The sequence below is a fragment of the Haliotis asinina genome, chromosome 11 (genome assembly GCF_037392515.1).
Source record: "Haliotis asinina isolate JCU_RB_2024 chromosome 11, JCU_Hal_asi_v2, whole genome shotgun sequence".
Taxonomy (NCBI): domain Eukaryota; kingdom Metazoa; phylum Mollusca; class Gastropoda; order Lepetellida; family Haliotidae; genus Haliotis; species Haliotis asinina.
This window is the reverse complement of record NC_090290.1, coordinates 1347309-1369252: the sequence shown is the minus strand read 5'-3', so window position 1 is coordinate 1369252 and position 21944 is coordinate 1347309. Positions and strand designations below refer to the sequence as shown.

Sequence of the window (21944 nt, the reverse complement as noted above, 5' to 3'; positions counted from 1 at the left end):
GGTTGCCTCGTGAAAGGAGCCCATGAACCATATTGTTTTCCGGCTGTACATTGACACCTCAAGATCACCTCAGATCAGGAGTCTGAGTCTCCCATCTCACTAGGCACTTTCAGTAGATTTCTTTGTATCAAACTAATAATTATGACAGTGCTAGTTAGACATGCTGGCAATTGTGTTGACAGGGTGCCTGTCCCTGAAGGTGTGAGTTCGAATCCCGGATGGGGCTTAATCCAACAAAAATAATAGAATCTGTTCTCTACTGAGAAAGTGTAATCTCGATTGTAACATGTGTGGCATTACACTGCCCCTGTATCCACTAGGACTTCCACTGTTAGAGATGTATTCTGTGATGAGATCAGTCATATAACCTGGCGTAAGATCTTGTGGACACTTGTAGACAACACGAGCTTAAAGTCAACACGAGAAGCACTGGGAAGCCGGAGTAAGAATGTGACATAGAGGTTTTGTGATGTGAATTTACAGAAAAAATGCGAGCAGCTGCATTTTGAGTTCATGCCTCTTTCCCTTAACGGCTATCATCAGGCAAGGTAACGGCAATTAGCATGTTTAACTTGCTTTGATGTGTACTGACTGCCCGGTGTCCGTATTGTGCTTTACACAGCGGGCTGCTGTTCTCAAACGGGAAGTAGGCAGGATAATGATTTCCCAACTGCAATCAAGGTCTAGACATTGCAATTAGTGTCCAAGCAGCATGCTAAATCGAGGCACGTATCCAGTTATGCTATATCTTTAGTTTCAAACGGCCAAGTGAATGCTGGGCAGTCTAAACTTGCCCACTTGAACCATAACTGAGGAGTATCAACTATCATAAACACCAGGCGTTTAGACACTCAGTTTAAAATGAACAGTTATCTAGTCGTTCGTTTTATTTAAAGTACAGTTCTGAGATTCCCAAAAGCACATTTACGATTTCAAGATGAAATTCATTCTCAACACGACTTAAGGTTAGTCCTTGAAACACAGATATTATATTTCAAAAATGCTTTTTTCGGAAAGTGCTTAGGCTTACAATGATAGACTTTTCTTCGTATTAGATATATTCAACTAAATCGGTCATCAGAATTAGTTACGTGGCTAACTGTCTGTCGTTGTCCAGTTGTTGTCCATCTTCAACTGTCACCTTTCGTGCCCGAGTGGGGCTTTAAACAGCATTCATTCATCAATTCATTCATCTAGTCGGTAAGCTCCCTATGGCGACTGAACATCCTAATACGACGGTGCAACCAACAGTTTCATCTTTGTAAATGATTACGTGATGCCAAACGTTCCACATATATTTGGCTCCTCATCATAAGCTCCTTGTCTCTACATGTTTTCCCGTGATAAGACTTCATGAAGATGTTCAATAAGGAAAGAAAAAGAAGGAAGAACACGATCAGCAAGAAGGATGAAGCTGGTGCTTGTGGTGCGCTGTACTGTCACGTGTATGTATATCGTTATATCTCACTTCAGGACAGCAAATTGTACCTTGTGATCAGGATATGCATGTATAACGAAAACCGGACAACCGTCAGTGGTTGTTCGTTTCCAGATTGGAACATCTGTCCCTAGATGTAGCAGTTAGTGTTTTGTGGGTTAATGCAGAAAAAGATTAAGACTGCTCAAGATTTCAAAATTTATGCCTTCATGCCTTTTAATACGGAGTCAATTGGTATAGTAATATAACACACATCTCCCTCGACATGTCGCATTCACTGAAACTGGCGGAATGCGAATCAAAGGTCAGGAGGTTGAGGAAAACTGGTATTTAATAAGATCCAGACTGCCACAAAGTGGCCAGAGTGTTCGTTATAATGTCAGGTGTTATTCAACAGATCCAGGTCGTGCCCGAATTCGTGTAATCATCATGGGTCAACGTCGTATGTCACGATGGGATGGCATTTCAGAATATTTTTGGTGCCTTTCTGGAGCCGAAATCATTTTAAGGAATGTTATCTGCTTCAATAACGAATGTCCTCAGGATAATAGCCAGCTTGTCTTAAAGATTAGCCGTTCTCAGAACTGCCCTTAAGATTTATTTGTCTTTAAATATTAGGTCGTTCGATTATAGGGAAAGACAAACTGGTTTATGGAACTTTATGACATTCTATGACGCTATATCTCGTTATCTGACATTGTATGACGTCTCGAACCTTTCCATGTTATCAACAGCTTTGAAATGATTTGTAATCCTCGAATACCACACACATTATTTCAGTATGAACGAGTAGATATTTAATGCAAATCGAGCCAAACTGATCTATGATTTATAACAGTACATATAACCAGAAAAGACAGTCTTCACTGATGTCTTCACCTGCTGTTGTTTCTTGTTTTATGACTACATCTAAAATACATCAAAGACACTTCAAACGTGACGTTTTAATCATGACAGCAATTTGTTGACCCAAATTTATTCACTTGAGTCTTTCACTTATTTTCACACTTTATTTAGGAAAGAACACTTTGTGACCCATGTTATACGAGGATTACATGGTCATGTTATCAGCAGTAAAACCTATTGTAAAAATGTTTTATTTATCTTCAGGTTTTCTGAAACTGTTAACTCAAAACTCCTATATTTTCATAAATGATACCGGTTTTTTTTTTTTTTGTTTCATCACCGTAAATATGGACGACAACGTGACACTTTCAAGTTTTGTTTGTGGTGTGACTCGCTCTCCTTTTCCCTTTATACGAATGTTGAGAGTAGTGGTGGTGTCCAAGGCAGGACGAGCATAAACTTCTTGAGACTACCCTTTGTCGTCACTGACTCTCTTTACATATGATTTACTGTAGTATTTTGTTCTTGCGGCGAAAGAAATATGTTTGCCCAGATTATCGAGAAATACTATGAACTGGCAACACGTTATATGAAAATCGTTATTTTCACTTCCCTAACGAGATATACAACAGTTTAAAAGAACCTTTTAGTGTTATTCGTTTTAATCGTGATACAAAAGAGTAATGCTACGAAAAGCAAATGCAATTTCCTTTGTAGAAAAGTGGTCATGTTCGGAAACTGAGAAATATCATTTGAAACAAAATGGCTCACGTGTTGTTCACATTACAGGAACTACTTTCATTCAAAAGAATTGTTACCACACTCTTGTAATAACACCCCTCGGCTCCGACATCCAAGTTAACTAGCTGGCCTGAAAGTGGTCCCGTTGAGCCCACCTCCAATCGATAATTGTCGGGTGTTTCCGGTTTTAACTATATTTCTCATTGATCAGACGTAATCTGTGCAATCGGAACGTATTCATCAAGATCAACCAGGATCTCAGCAATTGACGTGTCACCTTCCTGACATACTACTTGATTATATCAGGACTGCCCTAATGGCTGCTCTCAAGCGTTGACAATCACGAACTCAAAAACAATAAACAAGCAATGATTTCAGCTGATAAAAATGATAATTTCAAACAAGGAAATGATTTTATTGAATCCAATAAAAGCAGTACTATTTCCAGATAGCCCTTTCAGTTAAAACCTTGCGAGTTTTTATGATAGGAATCTACATACATGTCTAATTCGACTTACGTCACTGTGAAGAGTTGTGTCCCTTGTATCTGACAGGTTCCGGGCTATGTTGTTCAGTGTGATAATGGAACTGGTAGGTTACACAAAATCAATATATGCCCAGGACGTGTATAAGCTGACTTTTCCCACAGCTTAAGATTACTAAGCATACGGTTATTATTAGTCACATGTACTCACTAAACTCTGTGTCTCTCTCTCACGACCTTTTAAAGAGTCTCCTCTGTCGAACTGCTTTACAGTGAACAACAAAGCCTCCCATAATCATTAGTATATTATCAGTTTGATAGATTCTGAAACAGACGGGACCAAGTGAAAATAAAGAAAAATATGTTATCTTTGTCTGTGGGTTGCTTTCAAGCATATAGCACTTGTCACAATGTTTGAGCCGCGTCGATCACATCTAAAGATTCCAAGGTTCTTTTCAAAAGACGGAAAAAGTGAATGAGTTTAGTTTCACGCCGCACTGAGCATTATTCCAGCTACATGGCGGCGGTCTGTAAATAATCGAGTCTGGACCAGACAATACAGTGATCAACAACATGAGCATTGATCTGCACGAGCGGGAACCAATGACGTGCTTCAGTCAAGTTGACCACTCACCACCCGATCATCCCTGACGACAAACATTGGTTACTAAAGACCAATTATAACACGAAACGTCATGGGTCCACATTACGCTTGAAGAATTCAGGATTTATTTTTAGAAGCCCAGAATGTAACACACACTATCAAGCTGTGTGCTCTCGTCTAAGTTACACACAAAGACACACTCACGGACACACTCACAGACACAGACACAGACGCATGCACGCGCACGCACGCACACACACACACACACACACACACACACATCAACTACCACGCCCCGACTCCACCTCAAACCGGAACTACCCCTTCCCCACCCCCACCGAAAACCCGGCCCCATCAGTCAGTGGCTGAGTGACACCACAAACCTCTAGACGTAATCTCACTGATTTCACGGTCCCTCGGCTGAGCGAGACAACATTTGCGTGAGCAATCGTTGATGTTTATGTCGCTTTGTTACATTGCACCTAGCAACATAGCTACAAATTCCTTCACTGCAAAGTTATTGTTTCAGGAACTGTTTTTCGACATACCACAATATAAATCACTTCAAATAATTACTCTATGAATCAGACTGACTGTATGTTTTTTGGGGGAGAATTCGAACTTTTTACACGTACTTAAAGAACTAAATCAAATAATTAGTAGCCCGGGAAGTTGTCTTATAGCGTCACGTGAGAAATTGAGTTTATTAAGCACGTTCACATAAACCATTCCGCATGAAGGTTTTGTTCTGGCCTCATTTCTGATCTTCTTCTACTGATAATTAGAAGTCGCTTTTCTCTTGCACTCATCAATTCCACTTTAACTTTAAGATTCTTCCATTTATGAAAGGCTTTGGGGCTATTTATCAGGATTGAAACAAGGCCTCCCTTTAATTATGCTATCAGTTCGAAATTAAATAAAAGAGTTGAAATGAGAATGAAAATGAGCTAGTCATTAAGATCAAAATGTCAGTTTTTTCCATTGACAAATAAACCAGGTGTGCAGTAGTGGATCCCGGGGTACGGAAGGGGGTGTTCACGGGTGGGGGTTGGGATGGGGGTGGGGGGTACGGAAGGGAGGTGCTCACGGGTGGGGGTGGGGTGTGATAGGGTGGGGCTGCACACGATTGGGCGGGGGGGGGGGGCGTTTTCACATTTACAAAGCGAATACTTCCACAAATTTCGCAGAAAGTGAAAATCACGGAAATATGAACCCTGGTAACCCTACTCCCGCTGAAGGGGTCGTTGCCGGCACAGGTACTACAGATTGTACGCGGATTGTACAGATTGTTTCGTCTCACTCCGAGTGACACCGTGCATAGTCAGATAATCGTCGCTGAGTATAAAACATACTTAAAACATACAATCGATTTTCTCATGCAAGGGTATGAAAAACGTTTTGTTCAAGAAAACGGCGCAGAATAAACTAATCCTAGGATACATTTCTGTAGTCTGAGTTCGGCTTGGGTACAAACCAGATGTACATCTGGACTTCAGCCGTGTCCATCGAATACCCCTCCCTTGATGCACGCTTAATGCCTCTTATATGGGTTGATGGGGTAGCCTAGTGGTTAAAGCGTTCGCTTGCCACGCTGAAGACCAGGGTCCGATTCCCTACATACATGCAAATTCTGGTGCCCCATGTCATGATATTGCTGAAAGCTAAACTTACCACGCTTGTTGTGATTTGTCCTATTGGGGCTATTCGAAGGCGCCCGGCTGATTTTGTATATTATCTTGCTTATTCGTCCAAGTTGATGTCAGTCGATAAACGTGAAAGTTTCATCACTTGGGGTCTCCGTTCCCTCCATGCCAACCACACTCCATCCTCGGACTCTACCCCGGCATTCTTTGTAGGATATAACATGACCCGAAGATACATGGTTGGTTTTTAAGTTGAAAATAGCATGAGCGGTAGGCATTATTGAAAATAGTAAGCCCAAGGAACTTCCCCAAGGGAAGAGGGCTTACTTTTCAATAATGCCTACGGCTCATGCTATATTCAACTTAAAAACCGATCGAAGATACACACTTTAGACATAATTTCAATAGTTGATATTCACTGATGAAATCAACTGCGATGAGACAGGCAGCCGACGCCTTGCAGGTGCTCCGCACGCCCTACCCGTTCCCTGCACGTGCGCTGCCCGCACTGCCAGTCTTGGGAGAAACACACGCTTCGAACCTGAAAACAATTCTTCCCAGCGATCCGCCCCAGCCTGGTGGACATAACCGCCAAGCCAGCTAGCGAGAGATTGCGGGTTCGAAACTGGGTGTACACTACATGTTGGAAAATGTAAATAATGTGACTTTATGACCATATTCAATGATGGCAAGACAAAGTCGTATCAATCTCCAAAACAAGCAATAATTCAAAGGCCCCAGGCAGAGGAACAGTATTTAGATAATGCCCTAGGCAGAAGGACGTTATTACGATAATTGCCAACGGAAGCGAGATCGTATCAGATTTGATGGATATAACGAGAAAAAGCGTCAAAAAGAACAATAATGTGACGTCACTTTGGGTTTATAAAAGACAGTTGATAACAGCTTCACACCACGCTCATACCTGCAACCTTCTATATTCTAATGATCCTGACTATATTCTCATTCACTTTGACATAAGTAATGGAAAGGTAAAACAACAGTCGCAAGAAAGACATTTTCTCCACAACAACACCCACTTGAAGTATGACTAGGAAATTGGATTGTATCATATTCACCAACACCTTGCATGTCCACGTGAAACACATCATCTTCCTGATGTCGGAGGACGCCAGTGTACGGCGGTGGCCTCATCACTGCTTTACCAATATTGGTAATACATGGACCTTTAGGGAGTTCTCGCTAGTTTAAATGCAAAACACTCCAGACAATGTCGTAATATGTACAGCCTCGTTCAGCTGAAGTCTGAAACAGACTCTGACACAGTTGATAGGTCAGGAAAAACCGTCTTTAGTGATTTGTCAAGCAGCTTATCTGCAGATTAGGGTAGCGCTAGTAGGTAGGTAGACGCAGCTACCGAGGAATGGTCCGTGGTTTCTGTCAATGTTGATGTTTTGTTTGTATATTTGTTGTTTACGCCGCACTCAGTGGTAGTCCAGCGGTCTGCTAATAATCAAATCTGGACGAGACTATCCTATGTTCGACAGCATGAGCATCGATCTATACCAGTTTGGATACGACAACATGAGTCAACCAAGTCAGTAAGCCTGACTACACGACCCCGTTAGTGGCCTCTTACACAAGCATGGAGATCAGCTGTAACCCGGATCTTCTCGGGTCAGCCAAGTCAGTAAGTCTGACTACACGATCCCGTTAGTGGCCTCTTACACAAGCATGGAGATCAGCTGTAACCCGGATCTTCTCGGGTCAGTCAAGTCAGTGAGTCTGACTACACGATCCCGTTAGTGGCCTCTTACACAAACATGGAGTCTGCAGATCAGCTGCAACCCGGATCTTCTCGGGTCAGCCAAGTCAGTAAGTCTGACTACACGATCCCGTTAGTGGCCTCTTACACAAGCATGGAGATCAGCTGTAACCCGGATCTTCTCGGGTCAGTCAAGTCAGTGAGTCTGACTACACGATCCCGTTAGTGTCCTCTTACACAAACATGGAGTCTGCAGATCAGCTGCAACCCGGATCTTCTCGGGTCAGTCAAGTCAGTAAGTCTGACTACACGATCCCGTTAGTGGCCTCTTACACAAGCATGGATTCTTCAGATCAGCTGTAACCCGGTTATCCTCGGGTCAGTCAAGTCAGTAAGTCTGACTACACGATCCCGTTAGTGGCCTCTTACACAAGCATGGAGATCAGCTGTAACCCGGTTATTCTCGGGTCAGTCAAGTCAGTAAGTCTGACTACACGATCCCGTTAGTGGCCTCTTACACAAGCATGGATTCTTCAGATCAGCTGTAACCCGGTTATCCTCGGGTCAGTCAAGTCAGTAAGTCTGACTACACGATCCCGTTAGTGGCCTCTTACACAAGCATGGATTCTTCAGATCAGCTGTAACCCGGATCTTCTCGGATCAACCAAGTCAGTAAGTCTGACTACACGACCTCGTTAGTGGCCTCTTACACAAGCATGGATTCTTCAGATCAGCTGTAACCCGGATCTTCGCGCGTCATATTACTGTGTACTCAGATATAGATGGAAGTAATATTCGATGTAAGTAAGCTACTAGTTAGAAAACCCGATAACTCTTATTTTAAAGCACGCAACTTGTTTTCACATCTCCAATATATTTCTGCAAACAAGAGAGTCGTTTGTACGATTTTAATTATACCACGTGCATATGTTGATGAATAATTTATTATTATCAAATGGTTATAAACATCGGCTGTTCACGTAACGGTAAACTCTCGAAACTGTATGTAAATCCTGTTAGTCAATAGACTGTCTTAGAACATGTATATTTTTGACAAATAATTCCAATTAAATGGGAAAAGAGACACGGTGAGGTGGGAGACTGTGAACCTGAGGGATCCACACTTCCTTCATGTAAGGTCTTGGCATTGTAGGAACGGACAGGCAGTAGGGCGTTTCAGAGAGTATGAAGCAAACTAAGAGAGTGTTACAAAGAACAAACGCAGCCAACTGTAAGTGTTCAACTTATTTCAGCAGTTGCTATTTCGAGACTACAAAGCTGTTAATTACCCTTGTCATTAGAAGTTCCGATTTCGGCTGCCAGGGTCGTTCCTACTCTCATCCTCCGTTATTTGCGGAACCTGTTGTCAACATTGTCCTCTCGCTAACCGCAAGCCTGTACTGAATACATGTCGATGTATTTGGCACAGCGATACATTAACCATTATTATACTAATTGTCAGGTAATTGATATAACATGGATGTAATAGTACTAAGAACGATTTACATCCCGCAGCAGGTAAACTCGTGTAAAGTTACTTCCTTCCAAATATCTTCCTATGTAATAGAACATGGAACAAAATCCTCCACATGTTTAAGCTTGATTCAAGTCATCTTGCCAACTGTAATGCATTAGGATCTACCGGATGACCCATTTGGAAACCATAAAATGTTGTTATTATTAATACGGAAGCTCTAGGATGTGTGCATTCGGCGGCATCACTTAGATATATCAAACCCACCGCACCGACCTCATAGCTCTTAGAAGTTATGGAAATGTCGGGATTTCTAACCCTGAGTAATCCCTTATACTTCAAGACCAACGTCGATAACCCAAAGCTCTGTGATCTACGGTGAAGACAGGCATGGCAGTTATCTCGATCTAGACACACATACATTGTTAGATCTTGTTGGTAAAACATATTTTATTGCAGGCAAGAAAAATACAATTATTTTTTCAAACCATTAATATCGGCATTTACTGTAGTTGTTTTGTCAAAATATTTGCAGTAACCTCCGACTGCCTAAAATATTCGAATGCATACAAGGGAGTGGGGCGGTTTGACTGTTATACAGATACGACGCATGGAAAGAGCTAGGGTGTTTTGGGGGCACTGTTGTCTGTAAGACTTAGTGAAAAGGGTTGGGCGGTTTACAGACTGTCTTACAGATACAATGCATGAAAAGGGATGGGACATTATTGGCAAGCTCTACACTTCATATGTGAAAATGGCAAAAAAAACTAGTGAAATAGTGTCAGTCTTGCAGACATTCATCTGTGTGTGTGTGTGTGTGTGTGTGTGTGTGTGTGTGTGTGTGTGTGTGTGTGTGTGTGTGTGTGTGTGTTATTTTTCTTTAATTTCGAAGCAACTGTTTGAAGATGTCAGTAGTCGTTTGTATACCTGCATCAGCATCCCCGGACAAATGACGTAAAGAAACTGCACATCAACATATCACAAAAAACTGCTCGTTTTAAAATCAGTCACGTCATTTTTTTTGCACATGTTCCAACAACAAAAACGCAAAACCTTGCATCTTGACATGGCCAAGTCTTCCCAGTCAGTATATTCTTGTAAATATTTTCCCATGTGGCTAAAACTAATCGCTGATATGTTGTCCTTTGTCAGGAGTCATAGACTGCCATGACTGCAGTAAAGTGATCACGAAAAGTTTTGTATAGACATCTATGGACTTTGAGATTTCGTCAAGCATAAAAGATCGATAGATGTGTAGCATGTGGCCTCGTGTATTTTCCACATCAACTATGTCTTATAGGAAATCTGTACTGTCACACATGGCACATGAAATGAGCCAGTTTTCTCAGTCCTGTGGTCATATTACCAAGAATGTGTTTTCATCAAAGCTGCAAACGCTAAAATGTCAAGCTGGTGTTTTCTTCGAAATAATTCACACGCCAGAAAGTTTGATGTTCCTTTGTGGTATTCTCCCCTAATCCCTGACTAATCCTTCACGGTTGCCCATCTGCACGGTAAAAGTTAAAGAGTGAGTGAGTGAGTTAGATTAGTTTACGCCGCAACAATATTCCAACTTGTCAGAAATCGAGTATGGACCAGACAATCCAATGATCGACAACATGATCATCGGTTTATACAAATGGAAAACGATGCCATGCGTCAAGCAAGTCAGCGAACCCGACCACACGATCCTGATAGTCACCTCTTACGACAAGCATGAGTTGCTGAAAATCAACCTTCACGGGTCGTGAACTTTTGTGAATAAAGTTAGACTGTTCTTCAAAACGTGACGAAAACATTTCCTTAAACTTTTTCTGCCCCTCCACACCGCACATCAGAGTCTATTCTGTGTTCCACGGGCTTCTGTGTATGAGGTAATTAATGACTATAGTCTGAAGTCCGCATAATCGGCACAGGGAAGTATTATTGAAAATTTACGTTACGTTTTGTGAGGAGCATGGAATTATACATCGCTTTGTAACGGGAAATAAATTCAAAGCACAAATGTTCAAAATATCCCAATCGTTGTCCTGTTATATTGTTGTAACACCAGTGTTGATCCTGAACATTTTATTTTGTGATATTTTTATCACAAGCCGTATAACACACTGCGTTATTATTCGACAGTTTCTTCTTCACCTCCGAATTACGTTTCCCCCTATTAAACCGTAGTTCAATCACAGCACGTTATCAGTTACAGTGTATTTTGTTCTGGCTTTTTTATAATTATTGCGGTTAATTTCAAAGTGAACCTTCCACATTAATTTTAAAGGTATTTGCCATTAAACAGACTTCAGTGATTTTCGGAGATGCTTCCTCCTGCCTTTGAAAGTACAGGTGCACAAGCACTTACAATAAATCACCGGAAACGTCTTATATCCACGAGAAAAGAGTGTATGTGTGAGTTTCGCATGGAAGAATGTTTTCCCAAAATACAGAAGCCAAAATAACGGTAGTAAATGTTGTGCGCTGATGACCCTGCTGAGACATCATTACACAAAGCGCCCACGTTATACGTCGTAACTGTTAACGACCCAAGAGATGCAGTAAAATTAAATAGGTATATGACGCAAGGGTTGTGACTGTCAGTAACATATCAACTTCACATGAAACGTTCGGTAGTTTATTTTTAGTATTTCCAAAGTCCATGAACCCTGTCTAGACCATATCCATTTACATTTGAGCTTATCGACGATGAGATTCACATTGATATCAATATTCTGATATAATACTAGACGGCGTGGCCTTTTGAAACATTCGGAAGCACTTCGTTTGATGTTTCGTACATTATAAATAACATCTCTACAGAAAAAAACCATTTCTATTGAAAAATGCATGTAGAATTACACTTCAAAAAGGAAAAAAATATGTAATTTTTTTTTCAACTTTTCATGGAAATAGATACAAGAAACAAGTTATTGATTTTTTATATATAAGTTGTCAAGGAAAATTGGGGAGACGAAGACATCAGCTACTGAGATAAACCCCCGAGAAATAAACTTGTAATATCTAACCATGTCTCGCAATCAGGGGTTCGAGCCTGTAATTGTTGTAACAGCGCTATTCTAATTCTATACTTATTTACAGCTTGAATGCTGCTAGTGCGGTGTAAAACTAAACTCATCACTCACTCCGTCCAAGGTGTAAGACTTAAATGAATGAATTGGATTTTACGTCTCTATGATCCGGGTTCGTTTTATTCAGTAATATCAGTTTCAAGTGTGTTAATCATTAACTGTTACCTTATGACCGTTGTTGTTTCACATGTACATTTGTAGCTGTCTGTTTCCTGTTGTTTCGTCAACTGATGACGCATAAGGAAATACTGAACATCGTGTCCTCAGATGAAATAGTTCACATCCATAAACCGATCCTCGTACAATCACCCGTGAAGATCCGGGTTAGAATATTGGCCTCCGGTAACCCATGCGTTAGAGGTGACTAAGGTTATCAGGTGGTCAGGCTCGCTGACTTGGTTGACACATGTCATCGGTTATCGATTGCACAGATCGACGCTCATGCTGTTGATCACTGGATTGTCTGATCCAGACTCGATGATTTACAGACCAATGCCATATAGCTGGAATAGTGCTGAGTGTGGCGTAAAACTAAACTCACTCACTCACTCCTTGTGCAATCAGTGCGACTAGAGGATGTGAACCTCAAATAACGAGTCCTGAGAGGTCAAAGGTAGGCAACTCTGTACAGTGAAATGTGGAGGTCGCTGGACCACCTGTTCCTCCGTATAGCGTGTGTGCACGTACATGTTCATCAACTACTTAGTCAGCTGTCGATACAGGTGTCAGGAGGATTGGCTATACACATCCCGATAGATCCCTAGCTCATTCATCACCGTCTCTGGCTGAATCTGCGTTTGGAGAATCTTTACCAGTTAACATCCGCGATTAGATAACAGCACCAACAAGCTCCTCTGCCTCATGTTTCGGGAACACCTGTTGTTATTACTCTTTCGGGGGATCTTTCTATGTACGTTATCTCTGCTGTTTTGGGGGATTTGGGTATTTTTTTTCATCCAGTCGATCCTTCCCCCGGGCTAGCCGAGACCGGTTATTCCGGCACTGATGGAAAACATTTGTTGTTTGAAAAGCAAGTTAGTCGAGTTTTGTTCTTTCCCTATGGTTACTATTGTTTTATTTGTTTGTTTGCTTGGGTTTTCTTTTTACTTTAGTTTTTTTTTTATTTTGGGGGTTGGTTTTGTGTACTTTGTTGGTTTGTGGATGGGTGGGTCTTTTAGTTTGTTTGGGGGTTTGTTTTGTTGTTGTTGTTAATGTGTTGTTTTTCATTTGTTTGTTGGGTTTTTTTCGTTGTTTTGGGTTTGCTTTTTTTATTTTATTTCGGGTGCTTTTCTGGTATGTTCACGTCTACAAGCATAACGTAAGATAGCGAATGCTCAAGTTGTGAACAGAAGGAATAGTTCAACTATGGAATCACTGTCAGTGTCAGTGCTATGCTGCATTCTGTCGACATTTGTAAGATACACTGCAGGGGGACTACTTAGAGGATGCCCCAAACACAACCTCCATTCCACTTCGTTATAGACCGTAAATCAACTTCGCCACGCATTTGAAACTAAATGTCATAAAACGAAACGTTCATTCTTAAAAGCAAATGCTAAGCCTTAAATGGCGCTGGTAGGTACAGCAATGGACAATGAAAGACGCTGATAGAATGAATGGAAGTACCGCTGGTTAGTTAACCCTGTAATTGACAAGCGAGGCAGATCGGTAATTAGCCCCGAGACATGATTGTCATGGACACATGGAAGTCAGCTGGAATAATTGCCTTGGTGTATCGAATTGGTATTTAGAAATGGCCCATATTAGGAAGATAGGTGTGTGGATGTCACCTTGTTAATTATGAGGAACATATCCTTACGCCTTCAATTGGGCGATAAAGAAGAATGAATGTGCGCCTTCATCACTCGATGTAGGAGAAAGGATATACTCCGAAACGCTGAGTTCCCTCTAATAAAGAAGCTGGCATCCACGAAAACTCTCTTTCCCCGGTATCATAATGAAACCAACAGGTTCCAAGAGCTAGGCAGGGATATCCCCTGGCCAGTGTGCATTTCTGCGACCTACTGGAATGTCTGCTTGTTTGTCCGGTGTGGTCCATAGTGCGACACGGTTGATACGATGCTGCCATCAGGGAATCCGATCATGTTATGGTACTGTTGATACGATACTGCCATTAGGAATGACGTTATGATACTATCGATACGCTGCTGCCATTAGGAATGTTGTTATGGTACTGTTGATACGATACTGCCATTAGGAATGACGTTATGGTACTATCGATACGATACTGCCATTAGGAATAATATTATGGCACTGTTGATACGATACTGCCATTAGGAATAATATTATGGTACTGTTGATACGATACTGCCATTAGGAATAATATTATGGTACTGTTGATACGATACTGCCATTAGGAATAATATTATGGTACTGTTGATACGATACTGCCATTAGGAATAATATTATGGTACTGTTGATACGCTGCTGCCATTAGGAATGACGTTATGGTACTATCGATACGCTGCTGCCATTAGGAATGTTGTTATGGTACTGTTGATACGCTGCTGCCATTAGGAATGACGTTATGGTACTATCGATACGCTACTGCCATTAGGAATAATATTATGGTACTGTTGATACGATACTGCCATTAGGAATAATCTTATGGTACTGTTGATACGATACTGCCATTAGGAATAATATTATGGTACTGTTGATACGCTGCTGCCATTAGGAATGACGTTATGGTACTATCGATACGCTGCTGCCATTAGGAATGTTGTTATGGTACTGTTGATACGCTGCTGCCATTAGGAATGACGTTATGGTACTATCGATACGCTACTGCCATTAGGAATAATATTATGGTACTGTTGATACGATACTGCCATTAGGAATAATCTTATGGTACTGTTGATACGATACTGCCAATAGGAATGATGTTATGGTACTATCGATACGCTGCTGCCATTAGGAATGTTGTTATGGTACTGTTGATACGATACTGCCATTAGGAATGTTGTTATGGTACTGTTGATACGATACTGCCATTAGGAATGACGTTATGGTACTATCGATACGCTGCTGCCATTAGGAATAATATTATGGTACTGTTGATACGATACTGCCATTAGGAATAATATTATGGTACTGTTGATACGATACTGCCATTAGGAATAATATTATGGTACTGTTGATACGATACTGCCATTAGGAATAATATTATGGTACTGTTGATACGATACTGCCATTAGGAATAATATTATGGTACTGTTGATACGCTGCTGCCATTAGGAATGTTGTTATGGTACTATCGATACGCTGCCGCCATTAGGAATGATGTTATGGTACTGTTGATACGCTGCTGCCATCAGGGATGATGTTATGGTACTATCGATACGCTGCTGCCATTAGGAATGATGTTATGGTACTGTTGATACGCTGCTGCCATCAGGGATGATGTTATGGTACTGTCGATACGCTGCTGCCATTAGAAATGATGTTATGGTACTGTTGATACGCTGCTGCCATCAGGGATGATGTTATGGTACTATCGATACGCTGCTGCCATTAGGAATGATGTTATGGTACTGTTGATACGCTGCTGCCATCAGGGATGATGTTATGGTACTGTTGATACGATACTGCCATCAGGGATGATGTTATGGTACTATCGATACGCTGCTGCCATTAGGAATGATGTTGTGGTACTGTTGATACGCTGCTGCCATTAGGAATGATGTTATGGTACTGTCGATACGCTGCTGCCATTAGGAATAATATTATGGTACTGTTGATACGATACTGCCATTAGGAATAATATTATGGTACTGTTGATACGATACTGCCATTAGGAATAATATTATGGTACTCTTGATACGCTGCTGCCATTAGGAATGTTGTTATGGTACTGTTGATACGATACTGCCATTAGGAATGTTGTTATGGTACTGTTGATACGATACTGCCAATAGGAGTGACGTTATGGTACTATCGATACGATACTGCCATTAGGAATAATATTATGGCACTGTTGATACGATACTGCCATTAGGAATAATATTATGGTACTGTTGATACGATACTGCCATTAGGAATAATATTATGGTACTGTTGATACGATACTGCCATTAGGAATAATATTATGGTACTGTTGATACGATACTGCCATTAGGAATAATATCATGGTACTGTTGATACGATACTGCCATTAGGAATAATATTATGGTACTGTTGATACGCTGCTGCCATTAGGAATAATATTATGGTACTGTTGATACGCTGCTGCCATCAGGGATGATGTTATGGTACTATCGATACGCTGCTGCCATCAGGGATGATGTTGTGGTACTGTCGATGCGCTGCTGCCATCAGGGATGATGTTATGGTACTGTTGATACGCTGCTGCCATCAGGGATGATGTTATGGTACTATCGATACGCTGCTGCCATCAGGGATAGTGTTATGGTACTGTTGATACGCTGCTGCCATCAGGGATGATGTTATGGTACTATCGATACGCTGCTGCCATTAGGAATGTTGTTATGGTACTGTTGATACGATACTGCCATTAGGAATAATATCATGGTACTATCGATGCGCTGCTGCCATTAGGAATGATGTTATGGTACTGTTGATACGCTGCTGCCATCAGGGATGATGTTATGGTACTGTTGATACGCTGCTGCCATTAGGAATAATATTATGGTACTGTTGATACGCTGCTGCCATCAGGGATGATGTTATGGTACTATCGATACGCTGCTGCCATCAGGGATGATGTTATGGTACTGTCGATGCGCTGCTGCCATCAGGGATGATGTTATGGTACTGTTGATACGCTGCTGCCATCAGGGATGATGTTATGGTACTATCGATACGCTGCTGCCATCAGGGATAGTGTTATGGTACTGTTGATACGCTGCTGCCATCAGGGATGATGTTATGGTACTATCGATACGCTGCTGCCATTAGGAATGTTGTTATGGTACTGTTGATACGATACTGCCATTAGGAAAAATATTATGGTACTGTTGATACGATACTGCCATTAGGAATGATGTTATGGTAATATCGATACGCTGCTGCCATTAGGAATGATGTTATGGTACTATCGATACGCTGCTGCCATTAGGAATGACGTTATGGTACTATCGATACGCTGCTGCCATTAGGAATGATGTTATGGTACTATCGATACGCTGCTGCCATTAGGAATGACGTTATGGTACTATCGATACGCTGCTGCCATTAGGAATAATGTTATGGTACTGTTGATACGCTGCTGCCATCAGGGATGATGTTATGGTACTATCGATACGCTGCTGCCATTAGGAATGACGTTATGGTACTGTTGATACGCTGCTGCCATTAGGAATGTTGTTATGGTACTATCGATACGCTTCTGCCATTAGGAATGACGTTATGGTACTATCGATACGCTGCTGCCATTAGGAATGACGTTATGGTACTATCGATACGCTGCTGCCATTAGGAATGACGTTATGGTACTGTTGATACGATGCTGCCATCAGGGATGATGTTATGGTACTGTCGACATGATGCTGCCCCCATTAGGAATGATTTTATGATACTGTGGATAGGATGCTCCCATTAGGAATGATGTTATGAGTGATACTGTCGATACGATACTGCCATTAGGAATGACGTTATGGTACTATCGATACGCTGCTGCCATCAGGAATGACGTTATGGTACTGTTGATACGCTGCTGCCATCAGGGATGATGTTATGGTACTGTCGACATGATGCTGCTCCCATTAGGAATGATTTTATGATACTGTGGATAGGATGCTCCCATTAGGAATGATGTTATGAGTGATACTGTCGATACGATACTGCCATTAGGAATGATGTTATGGCACTGTCGATACGATGTTGCTTCCATTAGGGATGATGTTTTGTACGGTTGAACAATGCTTCATCCACCAGTCATAGTTCAAAACTGTATTAGCATGTAATTTGAACATTTTCTCTCCATACTTAACAGAGACAATTACAGTCGGGTTTCAGGGGTGACATTTATAGTCTGGTTTCAGAGGGGAGACTCCCAGTCTGGTTGCGGGTGTGGTTTCATGGGTGGCGGGGGGGGGGGGGGGGGGGGGGGTCACTTACAGTCTGGTTTCATGGGGTGGCACTTTCAGTCTGGTTTCAGAGGTGACACTTACAGTGTGGTTTCATGGGGTTGACACTTACAGTCTGGTTTCATGGGGGGACACTTACAGTCTGGTTTCAGTGGGGGGACACTTACAGTCTGGTTTCATGGGGGGACACTTACAGTCTGGTTTCAGTGGGGGGACACTTACAGTCTGGTTTCATTGAGTTGACACATACAGTCTGGTTTCAGGGGTGATACTTACAGTCTGGTTTCAGAGGGGACACATACAGTCTGCTTTCAGGGGTGACACTGTTGAAGTGGATTTCATGAGGTGCATATTCTGCTAGGCTTCAGGTCTCTCGTCTGTGTCTAGTATATTTATGCTGAATTCAACTTCCTCGAATTTGTAGATATTAATTATTAAAGCGTGACTCGACCTGTCATTGTTTCACTGTATCAACATTCTTTCCCACGCACACACCCGCCAGTATGACCGATGGTTGGAAGGAAGAAACGATCTAACATTTTGGCATGATGTTGTGACAGCACATGAGAGTGAGTCCAGCTTTACTTGGACTCTCTAGCTGCAGTGTGATAACATTGACATTTGTTGAAAACACTTGTTTCTCTGTGTGTCTGAATTATCGGAGTCTTCAAACCAGTCTGCAGATGGGTTGTCATGGCTACAGCCATTTCAAAGTTTATTTAACTTTAACTGGTTATACAATGACGCAGTTCTCTCACCAGAAAGGCTACAACTACTTCAATTCATGCCTTTATTTTTATGCGAGCCCTTCGGAGAGAAGTCTGTTTTTGTTTTCCCGTAAAACCGTTATCACGAGTGTATACAGAGAAGCGCATTTAATAAATATGTCATGTTTTCTTGTAAACGTATCGGAAACTGATGTAACATTTATGTGGCAGTGTCTCTATACGTGTACGTACATTCATATTTAGAATACAATACCCTGGTCTGTTTAACTGGGCAATGTAAGTCATTCATGCAGCATTATCAAGGCAAGAGAGAGAGACCAGCACAGCAGACGTCATTTTCAGCAAATACCGAAATATACTAATGTTGCTGACGGCTAATGCACGCTCATATGATGATGGTCGTGGATTCACCCTTACGTTAGTTGTCAGGCGCTTAGGAACGAGTGCTGTCTGTTGTTTAAGGCTGGTTATTCTCTAGTGTTGCTTTGCAAAAAGCTTCAAGTTATATTCTTGCTATTCGACGTCACAGCTAGTTTATCCTGGCTTCAGCACCATTTAGTAGCGATTACCCGATGGCCCTTAACAGACAAAGATGCTGAATACATGTAACAGCGTTGTTGTTTTTTATTACGCTTGTTCTTTGCAACCCTAACGCGTGATAAATTTTCACTATCACTTTGTTCAACTGGCAGACAAAGACATGCTTGGAAGAAATCAATTAATACTGACAAGGACGCCTTATGCCGTTAAGGAACAACATGCAGTGTATCTAGATGAAAACAACCAAACCCTTCCATTTTTATCTCTGCTAAAAGTCGAACATACGACTCGCGAAATTATGAACCATTTTGAAATTGTGTTGAGAAGGGGAACTGACGTTGTCCTACGTATGGAAGCCATTGCAAGTATTGGAAACTGTAAATCGGTGAGAGAAACAATGCCTGTTTGTAACTCGTTTTATTTTCAAAATACCAATCGAGAGAAGTAACCTTACATGCTTTTGGAGTGGTGATTACAAACTTTTCTGGAAAGTGGACAAGCTTCTTTAGCAATGTCAGTGATTCTGCCACATACACTTGCTGCAAGGTTTGTCGTCAGTGGTTCCTGCTTTTTACAACAATGGTCAAAACTGGAAATCGAGTAGTCATGATGCATAACGGAATTGTTGTTCATGCTTTCAATCTTGGGTCCATAGTTACTTCTTTGGATTCTTCTGATTATAACTGTGACATAGCGGGACTATTTATTGCAGCACAAAACAACATTCATAGCTATAATGTATTGAGAGAGAGAAAGAGAAAATGCCACAACACACATGCCTCTAACTATTTGTCCAGTTTGCACAGACAGACAAGAGGGGACACAGAGAGTTTATTATGGAAATATTATATTTAAATAATGTTTATCTGATTAATCGATATGATGTCGGGGGTGCCTAAAAATGAAACACACATGTTCATTTGATACTGGTATGATTAAAATGGATTCTGTTTGGGTCGAGGTTTGTCGGTTTCAACGACTGTTTTCAGTCTCATAATTTCAATATTTCGGCGTTAATGGGTCAAATTCAAATTTCAAGTGTGTGCTTTCTTTCGCCTGGCATTTGATTTGCCCTTACAGCAGATGTCCTAAAATTATACCCTTTTGCTACAAGTGAATAATGTGTATATTTTGTTTTCAGCTGATTTCAATTGAGAGCAGGCATCACCAGTCATTCCTCTTGCACAAGGCAGAATTCAGATGTGTGAAACGCATCAACGCATCCGGTGAGTAACATACTTCATGGTTAGCTCTCATCTTACATTGCATGAAAATACCAGCTTTCTCATTCTGTTGACCACAGTTGACATACAGCTGGTGTGGCGCGTAAAGCTCGCTCACTCACTCACTCATGGTCACTCATTCAGTAGCGTTTGTTTATTGACTGTAAACATTATGTAGACATGTAGATATAGTTTTATGAATGTTGGAGTGGCATTTTAGAATTTTAGAAGTTGCGGTGTACAAATACGACGAAACGTTATGGATAACAACTTCTTTATTGTGTGATTGCGATGTTTCGATACATGTTCTTGTACCGTTGTGAAGCAGGAATCCAGAACGTATGTATACATACATACATACATACATACATACATACATACATACACACATACACACACACACACACACACACACACACACACACACACGCAAACATCTCATCTTCCATTGTAAATCCTTCATTGTAACTCCTTTATTTGTACATGTCTGGCTTCCATTCACTATCCTTTGTGTACTAACTGGCTTCTCCAGCTTTCTGCTTCTCCAATCATGGCATTATGTTGCTCCGGTTGTCAGCTGTGTTTTCCTTGCATACTATGTTATCTCATTGTTTTAATTAGTATATATATACATGTTCTGGATTTCATGCATCATTCCTGCTTGACAACGGTACAAGTAACTGTATCGAAACGTCGCAATCACACAATAAAGAAGTTGTTATCCATAACAATTTGTCCTATTTGTGCTCATGTACTTTGTAACATAACCAAACCTCCAGTTCTGTTGAATGCGAAGGCGAATAGCCTTTTTTCAGACGACACAAGGTAAACAGATTTAGAGGTATCTCCCTTTCATCGATTTTCAATCGCAAAACATCGCTAATTTCCGTGCTTCATGCGTGAATCAATGCTATTCGAGGCTGAAAAGTACTATCATGAAGCACCAGATCTAGAGTTCGGAATTACCAGCGGTGTACGCTGAAAATAATACATCGCCTGTAAGCAGGGTACATTGAAAATAACAGAACGGCGCTTAGCCAATCAGAAAGCGACATTCATGTGTGAGGTAAGATAATGTGGAATATATATCGGTATTTTTCTTAATATTTAATAGGTGGCATCCGGAGTGAGGTACTACCCCCAATATTATTTTCCTTTTAAACAGATGGGTTTTTTTCTAAAAGAAATACTATATCAATAAACTGTTTATCCAGTGACTGTAATTTCATCAGTAAATGTATGTTCTTATAAACTGATGAGTTGTTTCGTGTTTTTGAATGAAGACTTACATTGGTAGCTCCGTATAAAATCAACGTAAATAGCAGTGAATGTCTCCGGATCTGACTATGTAC

General features: G+C 41.1%; 1 protein-coding gene across 1 annotated transcript in view; it reads left to right on the top strand.

Annotated features, from left to right (window-relative positions):
• Positions 1 to 21944, top strand: part of LOC137256258 (parathyroid hormone/parathyroid hormone-related peptide receptor-like) — a 78091-nt gene that overhangs the window by 32434 nt on the left and 23713 nt on the right. Inside the window, exon 2 of the mRNA XM_067793990.1 lies at positions 20511 to 20595. Coding sequence (XP_067650091.1) covers positions 20511 to 20595 — 85 coding nt within the window. The remainder of the gene's footprint in view (positions 1 to 20510; positions 20596 to 21944) is intronic.